Raw genomic sequence first — 16,483 nt, forward strand, 5'->3', positions numbered from 1 at the left:
AACTACGGTAAGTGCTGCAGATAACTACTTGCTTTAAACTGGGTCCTGACTCGACTGACATGTTTCCCAGTATTCCCCAGATCAGACTCCCATGAAGACCTTTGCTTTTCTGTGTTAGTTTCTATCTGACTGAAGAGTGTCTGGAATAGACTTGATACTGCTCCTTATTTACCTGCAGTAATTCTAATTATTCTTTCAAGTGCAGGGTGTTGTGGTATTTCTGACAGTGTTGATTCATGGGTCTTTATAAAATTTCTGATCTGTAGATAACGGAAAAAATGCGAGACTGGAAAATTATACTTAGTTTTCATTTGTTCAAAAGACATCAGGTGCCCACCCTCATACAGATCGCTCAACCCCCCCCCCCCCCCAACGAGCAAACACTGGGTCCGCAGCAGAAGGTTTGAAAGCATGATTGTCACAAATTGGCGCATCCCTGTACATATCTGGGGCCTCTAAATATGATTTAATCTGATTCCAAATTTTTATTGAGTTATGTATCATAAAGTTACCCTTGTACAGGGATTTGTCAGTTTTGATGGGACTGTTCAATAGGGCTGTAACAGGACTGTTTGTTGTTGTTTTTTCTCTTGTTCATTTATGTTTTTATCTACTGCTGACTACTTGTTTAGAACAAATCTAAATAAACTGTATAAAAATGACTGAAAAGAAAAAAGATGGTTTTAAAAGAGCTACACATCATTCTGTATATAAATGTTTCGAAGGGATACACATGGGATTACTATCACAATTAGACAAACATATGTCAACTATTCATTTATTGATTGTCATGTTTTAACTGTTTTAAACATTGTAATGTCCGTTAAAGTAATATATTGATAATGAAGTTGATAATCCAACAGTCAAAGGCGAGAATCTTTTTCCTCATGTAGTTACTGAGTGGTCTTGTGCAGGCGTCATCACTGCAAACCTTCAATGCATTACTACAGTTCTGCAGTGTCCACGATGTCAAGGTCCATAGTTGAAAATGAAATATGAACAGTTGTTTAAAAGTGAATGCTACAGATTGAAGAATTTGAGCAGACTTTCTATGATGTTGCCTATATGTTGGATAAAAACTTAAATTACTGTATACCTACCCCAGGTTCTACACTCTGTAGATCCAGAATCATGAGGCAGATGTAGGATTTTATGATTTAAAAGATTATTCATTGTGAAAAATATTTTTTAAATTTTCTTTCTAGCTTTAAAGACATGAACGCCTCATCTGCCAACGTGACTGTGGTTTTACAGTATCGTGACTCCTTCACTAAAGCTGTGACCAAGAATGTGATTGTTGTGGTCATTGGGATCTCCATCAACTACATCAATGCCGGCCTCATTCACACCTTCCGCAAACACCAGGTCCAGTATTCCTCCACTGACCACTTCGATTGGATATAATGAATTTTTCAAATGTCTCTCTTTTCATGGCCTGTCCTCTCTCCAGATTTTCTACACGAATCCTCGGTATATGCTCTTTATTCACCTGGTGGTCAACGACATGATGCAAGTGATGGTGACCATCATTCTGTTCATCATCAGCTACACCATCTACAAACTCAGTGTCTCCGTCTGTTGCATTTTCATCCTGCTAGCTGCATTCACCTCTGAAAACACTCCTCTGAACCTGGCCTGCATGGCGGTGGAGTGCTACATCGCCATCTGCTTCCCCTTTCGTCATGTTCAGATCTGCACCGTCAAAAGAACGTTAATGCTGATTGGTTTAATCTGGGTGACCACCTTGTTGTCTGTTCTTCCTGATCTCCTTATCACCTTGGCCACACAGCCTCTGGATTTCTTTCATTCTCGTGTGTTTTGCCTCAGGGAAATTGCATTTTCAAATCCCAACATCATCAAGAAGAGGGACATTACATACATTGTATATCTAGTTATAGTTTGGTTTGTTATCTTTTACACTTACTTCAAGATCCTGTTCACTGCAAAAACAGCAAGCAAAGATGCTAAAAAGGCCAGAAATACAATCATCATCCACGGGTTTCAGGTTTTGTTATGTATGGCTACATATGCAGAACCTGTGTTGAAACAGGCCCTGATGCAATGGTTCCCCAAGAATGTTCCAGATTCCCTGTTCGTCTGTTACATTATTATCCAGGTCCTGCCTCGCTCCATTAGTCCAATCATCTATGGTGTAAGAGATAAAACTTTCAGGAAGTACCTAAAAAAGTATCTGATATGTAAAGTTAATCCACAGTAAGAATTAAGTTATGGAGGACTTTCAAAACTATGAAGACATGTTGGTTTTAACCCTTGTGTACCGTTAAAAAAACACTACCCTTTCATACGGTTGGTGGCTGAAAACAGCCACCAACTTTTAACTGCTGTAAAAATATATGATAAATATTTTTTTCAACTTTTTTTGCATAAATCTGTTAATCAACCTCAGTCCTCATCAAAACTGAAAAAAATATAAAGAAAAACTATCAGGATTTTAACCCTTCAAATGCCAATTTAAAAAATAAAGTCACTGATTTTGGGTAGGGAAAAACACAAAACTACATATTTTCAATATAAAAAATGATTGGAGATGGGAGATTTTTTTACCAGTTATGACAGTCTTTGATATGTCAAAGGTTAGTAACATCATTGACTTTGAAGCATATTTAATTTTTGTGCAGCATCTGATTTTCAATAAAACTTCCTTTCATACGGTTAGTGGCTGAAAACAGCCACTTACTTTGACTGCTGTAAAAATGTATCAGATAAATATTTTTTCAACTTTTTTTGCTTAAATCTGTTAATCAACTCCAGCCCTAATCAAAACTACTAAATATTAAATATATGGAGTTTATGAGAATATTAGTGTGTGGGGGTGTGTGTGTGTGTGTGTGTGTGTGTGTGTGTGTGTGTGTGTGTGTGTGTGTGTTTGGCAATTTTACTGTTGACCACCAAATCCCATTACATGGGCCTGTTGTATAAAAAGATTAGTTTCTGGATAACAAAGAACGAAACGATACTGTACTTGCGAGGTCATGTTATTTTATTTGTCTGCATGTTAGGGGTGTGTGTACTGACATTGAACATGTGTCTGTGTGTGGGTGTGTGTTGGACTGTGTGTCTTCAGTCTTTAGCACTTTCTTCTTCTTCTGTAACCGCTTTTCCTGTGAAGAAAACTAACCTCATGAGCATGTCTTTGGACGATGAGAGGAAGTCGGAGTAACTGGAGAGAACCCAAGCAGACACAGGGAGAACATGCAAACTCCACACAGAAAGACCCAGTCAGCCCATGGATTTGAACCTGGAACCTTCTTGCTGTGAGGCAAATAGAGAAATATATATTTGCTGTGTAAACTAGTCGTGAGTCAATTATTCTCAGTAGCGATAAACATGGGGGCATTAAATGAACTTCTAATCCCAGAATATTTTTCAATATATTCAATAAAGTACATCAGCTGCAAATTTTCTTGTTATGTGCTAAAATACTTTCACTTTATATTTCTGAATGAATCTAATAAAAAAGATTACGCAACTGAATCCCACTAATTTGCCCTGTGTATGAAATGCTCAACTTGACAATGATGTGATGTAATGTGTTAAATGTTCAACATTTTCTATGTATATGTTTGTGCAATAATGCTAATTACAGTATAGTTACACACCTACGGCCCACGTGTATGGGACACGTAAACATGTGCACACACCCAGTGAATCTTGACTTAGCACATATAAAGTCTGGGATCTTCTGGAGCCGTACGATTAGTGTTTCCACGTATTAACTACGGTAAGTGCTGCAGATAACTACTTGCTTTAAACTGGGTCCTGACTCGACTGATATGTTTTCACACAGATAGAAGAAAGCTGGTTCTTTGGATATTGTCATAATCCACAATATGAATGTGGGTTATAGTAACAGGACTGTTTTTGTTTTTTTTTGTATATTCTTTTTATTGCCAAGTGGGCATTGAATAGAATACATGTTACTTAAGAAAGCAACCATACAACCTGGGTACTGAATACCATCAGTATCATCACAGAGTCATCCTGAGAAATCGTTTATATATTGGTCTCTCTCAAGTCCTTCAGGTATTTCAAGACTGGCTCCCATACTTTATCAAAAATTTTCCGTCTGCCTGCATTTTTATATCTACGTTTCTCCATACATAGGGTATCACTAAGCTCCCTCATCCACATTTCAAATTAAGGTACATTATCCGACTTCCAATGTCTTAAAATAAGTCTTTTAGGCAAGATGGCACCAAAACATAAAGACTGTTGTACAGACTTTGTGCTGGTCGAGTACTGAGTCGAGGCACCTGCCGATCCCAGAATGGCCATTAAGTTCACACAGCCTGTTAAATGCCTTGGAGTAAAAATCAAAAATTGAAGACCAGAGTGAGTGAAGACTGGGACACGTCCAAAGTTGATGAGTGAGTGTTCCAATCTGATTGCTGCATTTGTTACACAAGGCTGATACGTTAGGATACATCTTGTTAACTTGGAGCTTTGAGTCGTGTAATCTATGTATTATTTTGAATTGAATTAGTTTGTGCCTTACATTAACTGAGCATTGATGAATATTCGAAAGACATGTTTCCCAGTATTCTTTGGAAAGGGTCACTCCCAGATCAGACTCCCATGCAGACCTTTGCTTTTCTGTGTTAGTTTCTATCTGACTGAAGGGTGCCTGATATAGACTTGATACTGCTCCTTTTTTACCTGCCGTAATTCTAATTATTCTTTCAACTGTGTTGTGGTATTTCTGACAGTGTTGATTCATGGGTCTTTATAAAATTTCTGATCTGTAGATGAAGGAAAAAATGCGAAACTGGAAAATTATACTTAGTTTCAAAAGACATCAGGTGCCCCCCTGATACAGACCGCTCAGAGATCTCACTCCCTTCTCTCTCCAACGAGCAAACACTGGGTCCGCAGCAGAAGGTTTGAAAGCATGATTGTCACAAATTGGCGTAGTATCCCTGTACATATCTGGGGCCTCTAAATATGATTTAATCTGATTCCAAATTTTTATTGAGTTATGTATCATAAAGTTACCCTTGTACAGGGATTTGTCAATTTTGATGGGACTGTTCAATAGGGCTGTAACAGGACTGTTTGTTGTTTTTTTCCTTGTTCATTTATGTTTTTATCTACTGCTGACTACTTGTTTAGAACAAATCTAAATAAACTGTATAAAAATGACTGAAAAGAAAAAAGATGGTTTTAAAAGAGCTACACATCATTCTGTATATAAATGTTTACAATCGATACACATAGGATTACAATCACAATTAGACAAACATATGTCCACTATTTATTTATTTGATTATCATGTTTTAACTGTTTTAAACATTGTAATGTCCGTTAAAGTAGTATATTGATAATTAAGTTGATGCTCCAACAGTCTAAGGCAAGAATCTTTTTCCTCATGTAGTTACCGAGTGGTCTTGTGCGTTATCACTGAAAACCTTTAATGCATTGCTACAGTTCTGCAGTGTCCAACGATGTCAAAGCCAACAGTTGAAAACGAAATATGAACCAGTTGTTTAAAAGTGAATGCTACAGATTGAAGAATTTGAGCAGGCTTTCTATGATGTTGCCTATATGTTGGATAAAAACTTAAATTACTGTATATCTACCCAGGATCTATTCTCTGTAGATCAGGAATAGTGAGGCAGAAGTACGATTTTATCATCTAAAAGATTATTCATTGTGAAAAATAATTTTTGTATTTTCTTTCTAGCTTTAAAGACATGAACGCCTCATCTGCCAACGTGACTGTGGTTTTACAGTATCGTGACTCCTTCACTAAAGCTGTGACCAAGAATGTGATTGTTGTGGTCATTGGGATCTCCATCAACTACATCAATGCCGGCCTCATTCACACCTTCCGCAAACACCAGGTCCAGTATTCCTCCACTGACCACTTTGATTGGATGTAATGAATATTTCAAATGTCTCTCTTTTCATGGCCTGTCCTCTCTCCAGATTTTTTACACAAATCCTCGGTATATGCTTTTTATTCACCTGGTGGTCAACGACATGATGCAAGTGATGGTGACCATCATTCTGTTCATCATCAGCTACACCATCTACAAACTCAGTGTCTCCGTCTGTTGCATTTTCATCCTGCTTGCTGTGTTCACCACTGAAAACACTCCTCTGAACCTGGCCTGCATGGCGGTGGAGTGCTACATCGCCATCTGCTTCCCCTTTCGTCACGTTCAGATCTGCACCGTCAAAAGAACATTAATGTTGATTGGTTTAATCTGGGTGACCACCTTGTTGTCTGCTCTTCCTGATCTCTTCTTCACCTTGGCCACACAGCCTCTGGATTTCTTTCATTCTCGTGTGTTTTGCCTCAGGGAAACTGCATTTCCAAATCCCCACATCATCAAGAAGAGGGACATTACTTACATTGTATTTCTGGTTATAGTTTGGTTTGTTATCTTTTACACTTACTTCAAGATCATGTTCACTGCAAAAACAGCAAGCAAAGATGCTAAAAAGGCCAGAAATACAATCATCATCCACGGGTTTCAGGTTTTGTTATGTATGGCTAATTATGCAGACCCTCTGTTGAGACAGGCCCTGATGCAGTGGTTCCCTAAGAATGTTTCAGATTCCCTGTTCGTCTGTTACATTATTATCCAGGTCCTGCCTCGCTCCATTAGTCCAATTATCTATGGTGTACGAGATAAAACTTTCAGGAAGTACCTAAAAAAGTGTCTGATATGTAACGTTAGTCCACAGTAAGAATTAAGTTATGGAGGACTTACAAAGCTGAGACCAATGAAGACATGTTGGTTTTCATAATGATGGCATGGTTGTTTAAAGTAATGTGTGGAGACTGAGTTTCAAATTTCTTTCTTCTTCTTCTGTAACCGCTTTTCCTGTGAAAAAAAACTAACCTAACGAGCAAGTCTGGACGATGGGAGGAAGTCGGAATAACTGGAGAGAACCCACACAGACACAGGGAAAACAGGCAATCTCCACACAGAAAGGCCCAGTCGGCCCACGGATTTGAACCCAGAAGCTTTTTGCCGTGAGGCATCAGTGCTAACCACCACTCCAATGTGCTGCCCCTCAGTACTTTTTCTGGTTACATAAATAGAGAAATAAATATTTGCTGCGTGAACTAGTGGCAAGTGTCAATTATTCTCAGTACCGGTAAACATGGGGGGGGGGGGGATTAAATGAACTTCTATTCCCAGAATATTTTTCAATAAATTCAATAAAGTATAACAGCTGCAGATTTTCTTGTTATGTGCTAAAATACTTTCACTTTATATTTCTGAATGAATCTAATAAAAAAAAGTTACACAACTGAATCTCACCAATTTGTCCCGTGTATGAAATGTTCAACTTGACAGAGATGTGATGTAATGGGTTAAATGTTCACCATTTTCTATGTGTTTGTGCAATAATGCTAAATACAGTATAGTTACACACCTACGGCCCACGTGTATGGGACATGTAAACATGTGCACACACCCAGTGAATCCTGACTTAGCACATATGAAGTCTGGGATCTTCTGGAGCTGTACGATTTTGTCTCAATGTATTAACTACGGTAATTGCTGCAGATGACTACATCTTCCTTTAATGTCGGTCCTGGCTTTGGTTTTCAGTATTGTTGCCCGACGCTTGACGGAGTTCCTCTGTAGGAACGGATACATCGACACCTATGTACAGAAGTGGGGTGTCCCAAGGGTACCAGGGTGCATCGAGCACACAGGAGTTGTCACCCAGCTCATCCGTAAGGCAAGAGAGGGAAAAGGAGACCTGGCAGTCCTGTGGCTTGACCTAGCCAATGCTTATGGGTCAATCCATAATGCCCTGGTCTATCCGCTTTTAAAAAGGCCCACTTTGGACGCCTCAGTTTTAAACAATTTTAGACCGATCGCCAAGTTGCCATTTTTATCAAAGGTTTTAGAAAAAGTCGTCTCTACATAGCTGATTGCCTTTTTAGATAATAATGACTTGTTTGAGAAGTTCCAATCAGGCTTTCACTCGCAGCACAGTACTGAGACTGCTCTTATTAAGGTCACAAATGACCTATTGCTTGCAGCTGACTCGGGGCTCTGTTCCACCTTAATTTTACTTGACCTCAGCTCAGCCTTTTATACGGTGGACCATGATATTTTAATTAGCCGTCTGGAACACTTTATTGGCATCAGTGGTGTGGCACTTGACTGGTTCAAGTCCTATTTATCAAACAGGAGACATTAAATGAACTTCTATCTCCAGAATATTTTTCTATAAATTCAATAAATTACATCAGCTGCAGATTTTCCTGTTATGTGCTAAAATTCTTTCACTTTAGATTTCTGAATGAATCTAATAAAAAAGATTACGCAACTGAATCCCACTAATTTGCCTTTTTCCATATATATATTTGTGCAATAGTGCTAATTACAGTGTAGTTACACACCTACGGCCCACGTGTATTGGACATGTAAATATGTGCACACACCCAGTGAATCTTGACTTAGCACATATGTAGCAGGATGAGATGCCCCATCCTGGCTCTCATGCAGGTGAATGTGCTGCTTGGCTCTCTCTCTCCACTAACCAATTAGCGCATGGGGTTACCCTATATAGGGGGGCAGTGTTATCTTTTCGGCCTCTTGCTCTTTGGCTCTGAGGTCCGCCCACTTCCGGTTTGCCTCACTTCCTCCGACTCGCCGTCGCCTGTGCAGGTAATGTGGCGGTAGCTGCCTCGCTTAGTGTCTGTGTATGTAATTTTATATTTGTGCATGTCACCCAATTACTGCTTGTCTGCGTGTAGCCCTCCGACACGGTCCGTACCTGACTGGCTCACGGGAAATAACCGGCCAAATGTGCTTGGCCCGTGTTCGGCGGCAGGCTCTTACGACGGCTAATAGAGCAGGAAGCCTTCTGCTTCTCTCCTGTGTGTGTGTGTGTGATCTGACGCCGCCTGATCGGTATGTAAGGTTAATCTTTTAGCCTCTGCATTAAGTGTTTTTTTATATTAATTTAGTGCATTTTATTTTTATAGGACAGACTGACTGGTGAGCAGTGGGATACTGCTACCACAACCACTGCTGCTTTGCTGCCGTTTTATTTCGGGTTTGTTTAGCTGTGCGGGAACTACCCTCAGTTGCGCAGCTCGGCTTCTGGTTACTCCACTGTGATACTGTCGAATTGCTCGCTTTGGCGTTGGGTTAATTCCTTTATTTTTTGTTTATTTGACTTGATTTCGTTTCAGTTTTGTTAATTTTTATTTGCCAAGTTGAAGTTTGTTTTTTTTCTTTAGTTGGCAATAGTTTAGGTTTTGTTTGTCCAGCTGCCTGCGGGTATATCAATGTACTGCAGCTGGTTCTTATAATTTTCAACTGTTGTGTGTATTGTTTATTTGTTTCCTTTTTGAATTATATATATTTTTTTCTTATTATTGGCAGCTAAGTTTTGGTTTGAATTTGATTGCTGCCACCCCTAAGTTGTTTATGATTATTAATTATTTTGTTTATTGGTTTATTCTTTTGGGATTTTTGGTTGCTTTGAGTTTACCCCTCTTTAACATTTTCCCCTCTCCTTGCAGGTGCTGGTAGTTTACGGTGGCGGCCCTGGTGTCCTGGTGGTGGTGTCCCCTTATTGTGTGCTGTGTGACCCTTGAGTTTTCATTTTTGTCTTTTCCTGGGATCCTTCACTCCTCGTTCCCCTAGCCTCCCCACTGGTAAACTCCAGCCCTGCCCTTGCACACCCCTTCCTTAACTGTGTTTTAAAATGATATTGTTTTAGTAAAATTTGTAATAAAGTGTATTTTAACTGGAACCACGTCTTCTGCTCGTTAAGAGAAACGAACCTGAATGCCTTCCTTTTTTTATTGGTACAAACACTAAAAACTATTTCCTTGGGCGAAATTCCCAAGGTGGCGTTGTCTGGCTTGTTTGGGATATTTACATCAACCCACAGTACCCCTCCCACTCGAACGTGTGTCGCCACACATATAAAGTCTGGGATCTTCTGAAACCGTATGATTAATGTTTCCATGTATTAACTACGGTAAGTGCTGCAGATAACTACATCTTGCTTTAAAGTGGGTCCGGAATTGACTGATATGTTTTCACACAGATGGAAGAAAGCTGGTTCTTTGGATATAGTCATAATCCACAATATGAACGCAGATAATAGTAACAGGACTGTTTGTTGTTGTTCTTTCCCTGTTCATTCATGTTTTAATCAATTGCTGACTACTTGTTTAGAACATATCTAAATAAACTGTATAAAAATGACTGAAAAGAAAAAAAGCTGGTTTTAAAAGAGCTACACATCATTCTGTATATAAATGTTTAGAATGGATACGGATGGGATAACAATTACAATGAATTACAATTCATTGATTATCATGTTTTAACTGTTTTAAACATTTTCATGTCCGTTAAAGTGGTATATTGATAATGAAGTTGATGCTCCAACAGTCTAAGGCGAGAATATTTTTCCTCATGTAGTTACTGAGTGGTCTTGTGCAGGCGTTATCACTGAAAACCTTTAATGCATTACTACAGTTCTGCAGTGTCCAACAATATCAAGGTCCACAGAAAATGAAATATGGAACAGTTGTTTAAAAGTGAATGCTACAGATTGAAGAATTTGAGCAGACTTTCTATGATGTTGCCTATATGTTGGATAAACACCTAAATTACTGTATACCTACCCCAGGTTCTACACTCTGTAGATCCAGAATCATGAGGCAGATGTAGGATATTATGATTTAAAAGATTATTCATTGTGAAAAATAATTTTTATATTTTCTTTCTAGCTTTAAAGACATGAACGCCTCATCTTCCAACGTGACTGTGGTTTTACAGCATCGTGACTCCTTCACTAAAGCTGTGACCAAGAATGTGATTGTTGTGGTCATTGGGATCTCCATCAACTACATCAATGCCGGCCTCATTCACACCTTCCGCAAACACCAGGTCCAGTATTCCTCCACTGACCACTTTGATTGGATGTAATGAATATTTCAAATGTCTCTCTTTTCATGGACTGTCCTCTCTCCAGATTTTCTACACGAATCCTCGGTATATGCTTTTTATTCACCTGGTGGTCAACGACATGATGCAAATGATGGTGGGCATCATTCTGTTCATCATCAGCTACACCATTTACAAAATCAATGTCTCCATCTGTTGCATTTTAATCCTGCTTGCTGTGTTCACCACTGAAAACACTCCTCTGAACCTGGCCTGCATGGCGGTGGAGTGCTACATCGCCATCTGCTTCCCCTTTCGTCACGTTCAGATCTGCACCGTCAAAAGAACGTTAATGCTGATTGGTTTAATCTGGGTGACCAGCATGTTGTCTGCTCTTCCTGATCTCTTCATCACCTTGGCCACACAGCCTCTAGATTTCTTTCATTCTCGTGTGTTTTGCTTCAGGGACACTGCATTTCCAAATCCCCACATCATCAAGAAGAGGGACATTACATATATTGTATGTCTGGTTATAGTTTGGTTTGTTATCTTTTACACTTACTTCAAGATCATGTTCACTGCAAAAACAGCAAGCAAAGATGCTAAAAAGGCCAGAAATACAATCATCATCCACGCGTTTCAGGTTTTGTTATGTATGTCGACATATGCAGACCCTCTGTTGAAACAGGCCCTGATGCAATGGTTCCCTAAGAATGTTTCAGATTCCCTGTTTGCCTGTCACATTATTATCCAGGTCCTGCCTCGCTCCATTAGTCCAATCATCTATGGTGTAAGAGATAAAACTTTCAGGAAGTACCTAAAAAAGTATCTGATATGTAAAGTTAGTCCACAGTAAGAATCAAGTTATGGAGGACTTACAAAACTATGAAGACATGTTGGTTTTTATTTAGTTCATATAATGATGGCATGGTTGTTTAACGTGATGGATTCGAACCCAGAAGTTTCTTGCTGTGAGGCATCAGTGCTAACCACCACTCCACTGTGTCACCCCTCAGTACATTTTCTGGTTACATAAAGAGAGAAATATATATTTGCTGCGTAAACTAGTGGCAAGTGTCAATTATTCTCAGTACCGATAAACATGGGGACATTAAATGAACTTCTATTACCAGAATATTTTTCAATAAATTCAATAAAGTACATCCGCTGCAGATTTTCTTGTTATGTGCTAAAATACTTTCACTTTATATTTCTGAATGAATCTAATAAAAAAAGATTACGCAACTGAATCCCACCAATTCGTCCCGTTTATGAAATGTTCAACTTGACAGAGATGTGATGTTAAGTGTTCAACATTTTCCATGTATATGTTTGTGCAATAGTGCTAAATATAGTACAGTTACACACCTACAGCCCACGTGTATGGGACACGTAAACATGTGCACACACCCAATGAATCTTGACTTAGCACATATAAAGTCTGGGATCTTCTGGAGCCGTACAATTAGTGTTTGCACGTATTAACTACGGTAAGCGCTGCAGATAACTACATCTTGCTTTAAACTGGGTCCTGGCTCGACTGATATGTTTTCACACAGATAGAAGAAAGAGATTTTTTTTTTTTATATTGTCATAATTCACAATATGAACATGGGTTATAGCAACATAACTATTTGTTGTTGTTTTTTGTTCATTCATGTTTTTATCTATTGCTGACTACTTGTTTAGAACAAATCTAAATAAACTGTATAAAAATGACTGAAAATTTTCAGCATTGTTGACCGACACTTGACGGAGTTCCTCTGTAGAAATGGATACATCGACACCTCTGTACTGAAGTGGGGTGTCCCAAAGATACCAGGGTGCATCGAGCACACAGGAGTTGTCACCCATCTCTACCTCCCTCACTCATCTGTGAGGCAAGAGGGGGCAAAGGAGACCTGGCAGTCCTGTGGCTTGACCTAGCCAATGCCTATGGGTCAATCCCCCACAAGCTGGTGGAAACCTTGCTTGACCAATGCCATGTTCCAGGAATGATCAGGGACCTCATCATGGACTACTACAGCAGATTCAGCCTGAGAGTCGCCTCTGAAACAGTATCATCTGCAGTTCAGCGGCTAGAGAAGGACATCATTACAGGATGCATTTCAATGGTGTTGTTTGCCTTGGCACATGTTAGTGAAGTCAGCAGAGGTGGAATGCAGAGGGCCTCTCAGTAAAACAGGAACGTGGCAGCCACCAATCAGAGCATTTATGGAAGATCTGACGGTGACCACAACATCGATGCCAGGCTGCAGATGGATCCTCCAAGGCCTTGAGAGTCTTATCAGCTGGGCCCACATGGGTTTTAAGCAGACCACGTCACAGTCCCTGGTTGTGAAAAGGGGGAAGGTTACTGACAAGTTTCAGTTCTTCCTTGGGAGCGCCAAGATTCCATCGATCAGTGAGAAGCCTATTAAGAGCCTGGGCAAGATGTTCGACAGTACCTTGATGGACACTGCAGCACTCCAGGCAGCTGGCAGCGAGTTGGGGACCTGGCTCGCAGCGGTGGACAAGTCAGGGCTGCCAGGTAAATTCAAAGCCTGGATGTGGAGGGGGCGTGGTGCATCGACTGCAGGAGAGAGGTGTGGAGAGGGCTCAGGGGAGCAGCGCCAGGTGAGAGTGATTGGCACACCTGCATCCTGTCGGGCTAATCACTCTCTCATTTTAACACAGCTGGACCTGGAGAAAGAATACCACACACGACACAGAGAGAGACACACACGGCTGTCGGCAGCGTGGAACGGAGAGTATGCCTGCGAACGACACCGAAAGATGTGTGAATATATTGTGATCTGTAATAAAACAACTAAAACGTCATCGCTCTCTGATTGATTCTCTGCTGAAGAACCCACAGTGGCATCAGGACATGCCACACTGGATTCACCAGCACACCATTTTACCATGACTGCTCTGGCCACTGCTGGTCTACCAAGTGCCAATGACCACCATTGAGGGCTTTGAGTGGAAGGTCAGCCAGTACCTGTGTAGGTGGTTAGGCCTACCTCGGAGCCTAACCTCTATCGCCTTGTACGGAAGGAAGAACAAGCTTCGACTACCCTTCGGTATCCTCACGGAGGAGTTCATGGTTACCTGGGCAAGAGAGGTACTGCTGTATAGAGACTCTAATGACATCAAGGTCTCCTTGGCTGGCATAGAAGTAAGAACTAGCAGGAAGCGGAGGGCTCAAGACACAGTTGACCAGGCTGAATCACGTCTGCAACACAGTGTGCTGGTGGGTGCAGTGGCATCAGGGCGGGCTGGGCTTGGCAGCAACTCAAGACAACACTTCAAGAAGGTCCAGGGGAAGGAGTGACGCCAGAGATATGCCAGATGGTCAAGGAGGAGGTCCCAACAGGGATGGAGGAAGCCCGTTCGTGTTGGAGTGTGGGGATGCAACAACAGGGCGCCTGGACCCGACGGGAGCAGGCATTGGACCAAAAGATCTCGTGGCCAGAGCTTTGGAAGTTCGAGCCACACCGGATAAAGTTCCTTATCCAGTCGGTCTATGACGTCCTCCCCAGCCCGTCTAACCTCTACTGCTGGGGCTTGGCAGAGACTCCAACGCGCCCACTCTGCATGAGAAGAGGATCCCTGGAACATATCATGAGTTGCTGCCCAAAAGCCTTGGGAGAGGGGCGCGACCAGGTGCTGAAGGTCACTGCAGAGGTCATCGGCTCAGGGATTATTAACAGCAGGCAGTAGCAACCAACAAAGCACGCCATCGCTTTTGTTAAGGCTGGGGAGAAAGTGCACCAGTGCTCAAGCTGAGCAGGGGGGCTTTCTGCAACAGCTCGGGACTGGCAGCTGAAGATGGACCTAGGGAGACAGCTAAAATTCCCAGTCACCATCGCAGAGGGGTGACGGAGGCCTGCTGCCGCTCCAGGTACTGCAGGCGCCTCTGCTGCTGCTTGCAGTGGGCTTCCTGGGAGTCACCTGGAAAATAAAAACACAAGGCCAGCGCACAACGCACGAGTTACTGTGCCGCCGCACAACCACACACCAGAGCATTACTACGGCCCATAGGGAGAAACTTACCCACCAGGCAGAGCGCTATGCTCTGCCGCTGCGAGTACTTCGTATTGTAACGCTCTGTGGTTTCTTCTTCTTTGCGGCCGGCACACCCGCTGCCTTGGCTTGTTTCTCAGCCTTCTCCTCGTTCTCGTCCCCTCGTGCCGCCCTGACGTCCCTCTGGCGTCCCTCTCACATGTTATCACTCTCGTGACGTCCCTCTCACATGTTGGCTCCTGTGGCTAGTCCGTCCATCCTCCATCTTGGCTCTCCTTCTTTTACATGTTACTTCCGGTGCCAAGTCCGTGCCTCTGTCTGGTGTCCTTCTCCCATATTGTCTATCCTCCGCTCAGTTTGTGCCTCTCTCCACTATATATCCCTTGAGCCACTTTTCGCTTCTGCTGATTGGCGGCTGTAAAAGGGCGGTGGAATCTGTGGAAGACTGCATACAAGCCCACCAAATTTCGTTGCTTCCGACCTGCCCGACTCTCATTCACTTGTCAGCCAAAGAATTCCTCCGCACATACATTGCCTCCAATAACTTTTGAAGTATTCACTCAATCCTTATGAAACTTAGCAACCGTCATTATAAAATGCTTGCATACAATCATGTCAAGTTTCGTGAAATTCGGGCTGAAATTTGACAATAATAATCTGTGGATGACTCCTTACAAGCCCACCAAGTTTTGTGCAATACGGTCTATAGGGGCGCTACTGGTAACTTATGCCTCTGCATCCTGCTCGGGGACGACTTCGCCACAGCATGGACCCCTTTATGATCGTTTGTGATCATCTAGTTTTGTTTATAATTATTAAGCAGAGTAACAAATTGACAATTTAGTGAATATTATGAGACTGATTTGATGAATTGGCTATCTTTTCCCTTCTCAGAAGGGTGGTGCCCTGAGGTGATCTAGTAATTCAAACCCAGTTATTTAATAATTAATAATTATTTTTGATAATTATTAATTATTCATGATAGCCAAACCCCAATATTTAGTGCCCTTAGTACACAGGCCCAACACAGGGAACTGTTTGCACTGTTCTTGTAACAGCAACTCTGGAGTTAGATAGCATGTGTTCACTCATTCTACATGTTTAAACCAGCACTCATGCAGGGACATAACCTTTGACTTTTCTGGTCACACTGTATAGATCAATCTCAGAGTGAGCGTAAGCACCGGCACACGAAGAACAGTGACACTTCCCATAAAGTCTGTTCAAAATTGATAGCTGTATTTACAACATTGACAAAAAAGAAGAGAGAGAAAGGTGGTACTGAGTTATGATGACACAGGTTTCAAGACATGAATGGAATCATACTTGGGCACAACCACAGTCGTAATTCAGTCAGACACACCCATCTGCAAACCAGATGCATGCAACACTGTAAATACACCCACACATGATAAATACACTACATATAAAGCTTGACTCTTGGTGTTCAAGTAATCAGCTGAGGTATGTGCCACCTAATGTACATGATACTAACGGCATATTTAAAATAAAGTATTGACATACTATTAAAACAGGGTGGTACTCTAAGCCACTCCTATAACACTATATTATTT

The 16,483-nt window shown here is 41.4% G+C and overlaps 3 protein-coding genes across 3 annotated transcripts; all 3 read left to right on the plus strand.

Annotated features, from left to right (window-relative positions):
• Positions 1 to 807: 807 nt before the first annotated feature.
• LOC311487396 (odorant receptor 131-2-like) lies at positions 808 to 2,820 on the plus strand. The gene is made up of 2 exons (XM_084543653.1): positions 808 to 1,365; positions 1,451 to 2,820. Exons 1-2 carry the CDS (start codon positions 1,216 to 1,218, stop codon positions 2,216 to 2,218), a joined length of 918 nt encoding a protein of 305 aa, XP_084399779.1. The 5' UTR covers positions 808 to 1,215; the 3' UTR covers positions 2,219 to 2,820.
• Positions 2,821 to 5,709: 2,889 nt separating this feature from the next.
• LOC311486921 (odorant receptor 131-2-like) lies at positions 5,710 to 9,598 on the plus strand (the record flags this gene model as incomplete). The annotated part of the gene is made up of 4 exons (XM_084542942.1): positions 5,710 to 5,861; positions 5,947 to 6,710; positions 7,590 to 7,722; positions 9,524 to 9,598. The coding sequence occupies exons 1-4, from the start codon at positions 5,712 to 5,714 to the stop codon at positions 9,596 to 9,598; spliced, it is 1,122 nt and encodes a 373-aa protein (XP_084399068.1). The 5' UTR covers positions 5,710 to 5,711.
• Positions 9,599 to 10,638: 1,040 nt separating this feature from the next.
• Positions 10,639 to 12,443, plus strand: LOC311487628 (odorant receptor 131-2-like). The gene is made up of 2 exons (XM_084543979.1): positions 10,639 to 10,904; positions 10,990 to 12,443. Exons 1-2 carry the CDS (start codon positions 10,755 to 10,757, stop codon positions 11,755 to 11,757), a joined length of 918 nt encoding a protein of 305 aa, XP_084400105.1. The 5' UTR covers positions 10,639 to 10,754; the 3' UTR covers positions 11,758 to 12,443.
• The last annotated feature ends 4,040 nt before the right edge of the window (positions 12,444 to 16,483 follow it).

This window comes from Chelon labrosus, assembly GCF_963514085.1.
Source record: "Chelon labrosus genome assembly, chromosome: 4".
In the NCBI taxonomy this organism is placed as follows: Eukaryota; Metazoa; Chordata; class Actinopteri; order Mugiliformes; family Mugilidae; genus Chelon; species Chelon labrosus.

What these genes read in the sequence shown, in the direction of transcription:
- LOC311487396 (XM_084543653.1), top strand. Translation starts at nt 1,216, where the DNA reads ATGAACGCCTCATCTGCCAACGTGACTGTGGTTTTACAGTATCGTGAC. An exon ending in ACACCTTCCGCAAACACCAG is followed by an intron (nt 1,366 to 1,450) that starts GTCCAGTATTCC and finishes TCCTCTCTCCAG; the next exon opens with ATTTTCTACACGAATCCTCG.
- LOC311487628 (XM_084543979.1), top strand. Translation starts at nt 10,755, where the DNA reads ATGAACGCCTCATCTTCCAACGTGACTGTGGTTTTACAGCATCGTGAC. An exon ending in ACACCTTCCGCAAACACCAG is followed by an intron (nt 10,905 to 10,989) that starts GTCCAGTATTCC and finishes TCCTCTCTCCAG; the next exon opens with ATTTTCTACACGAATCCTCG.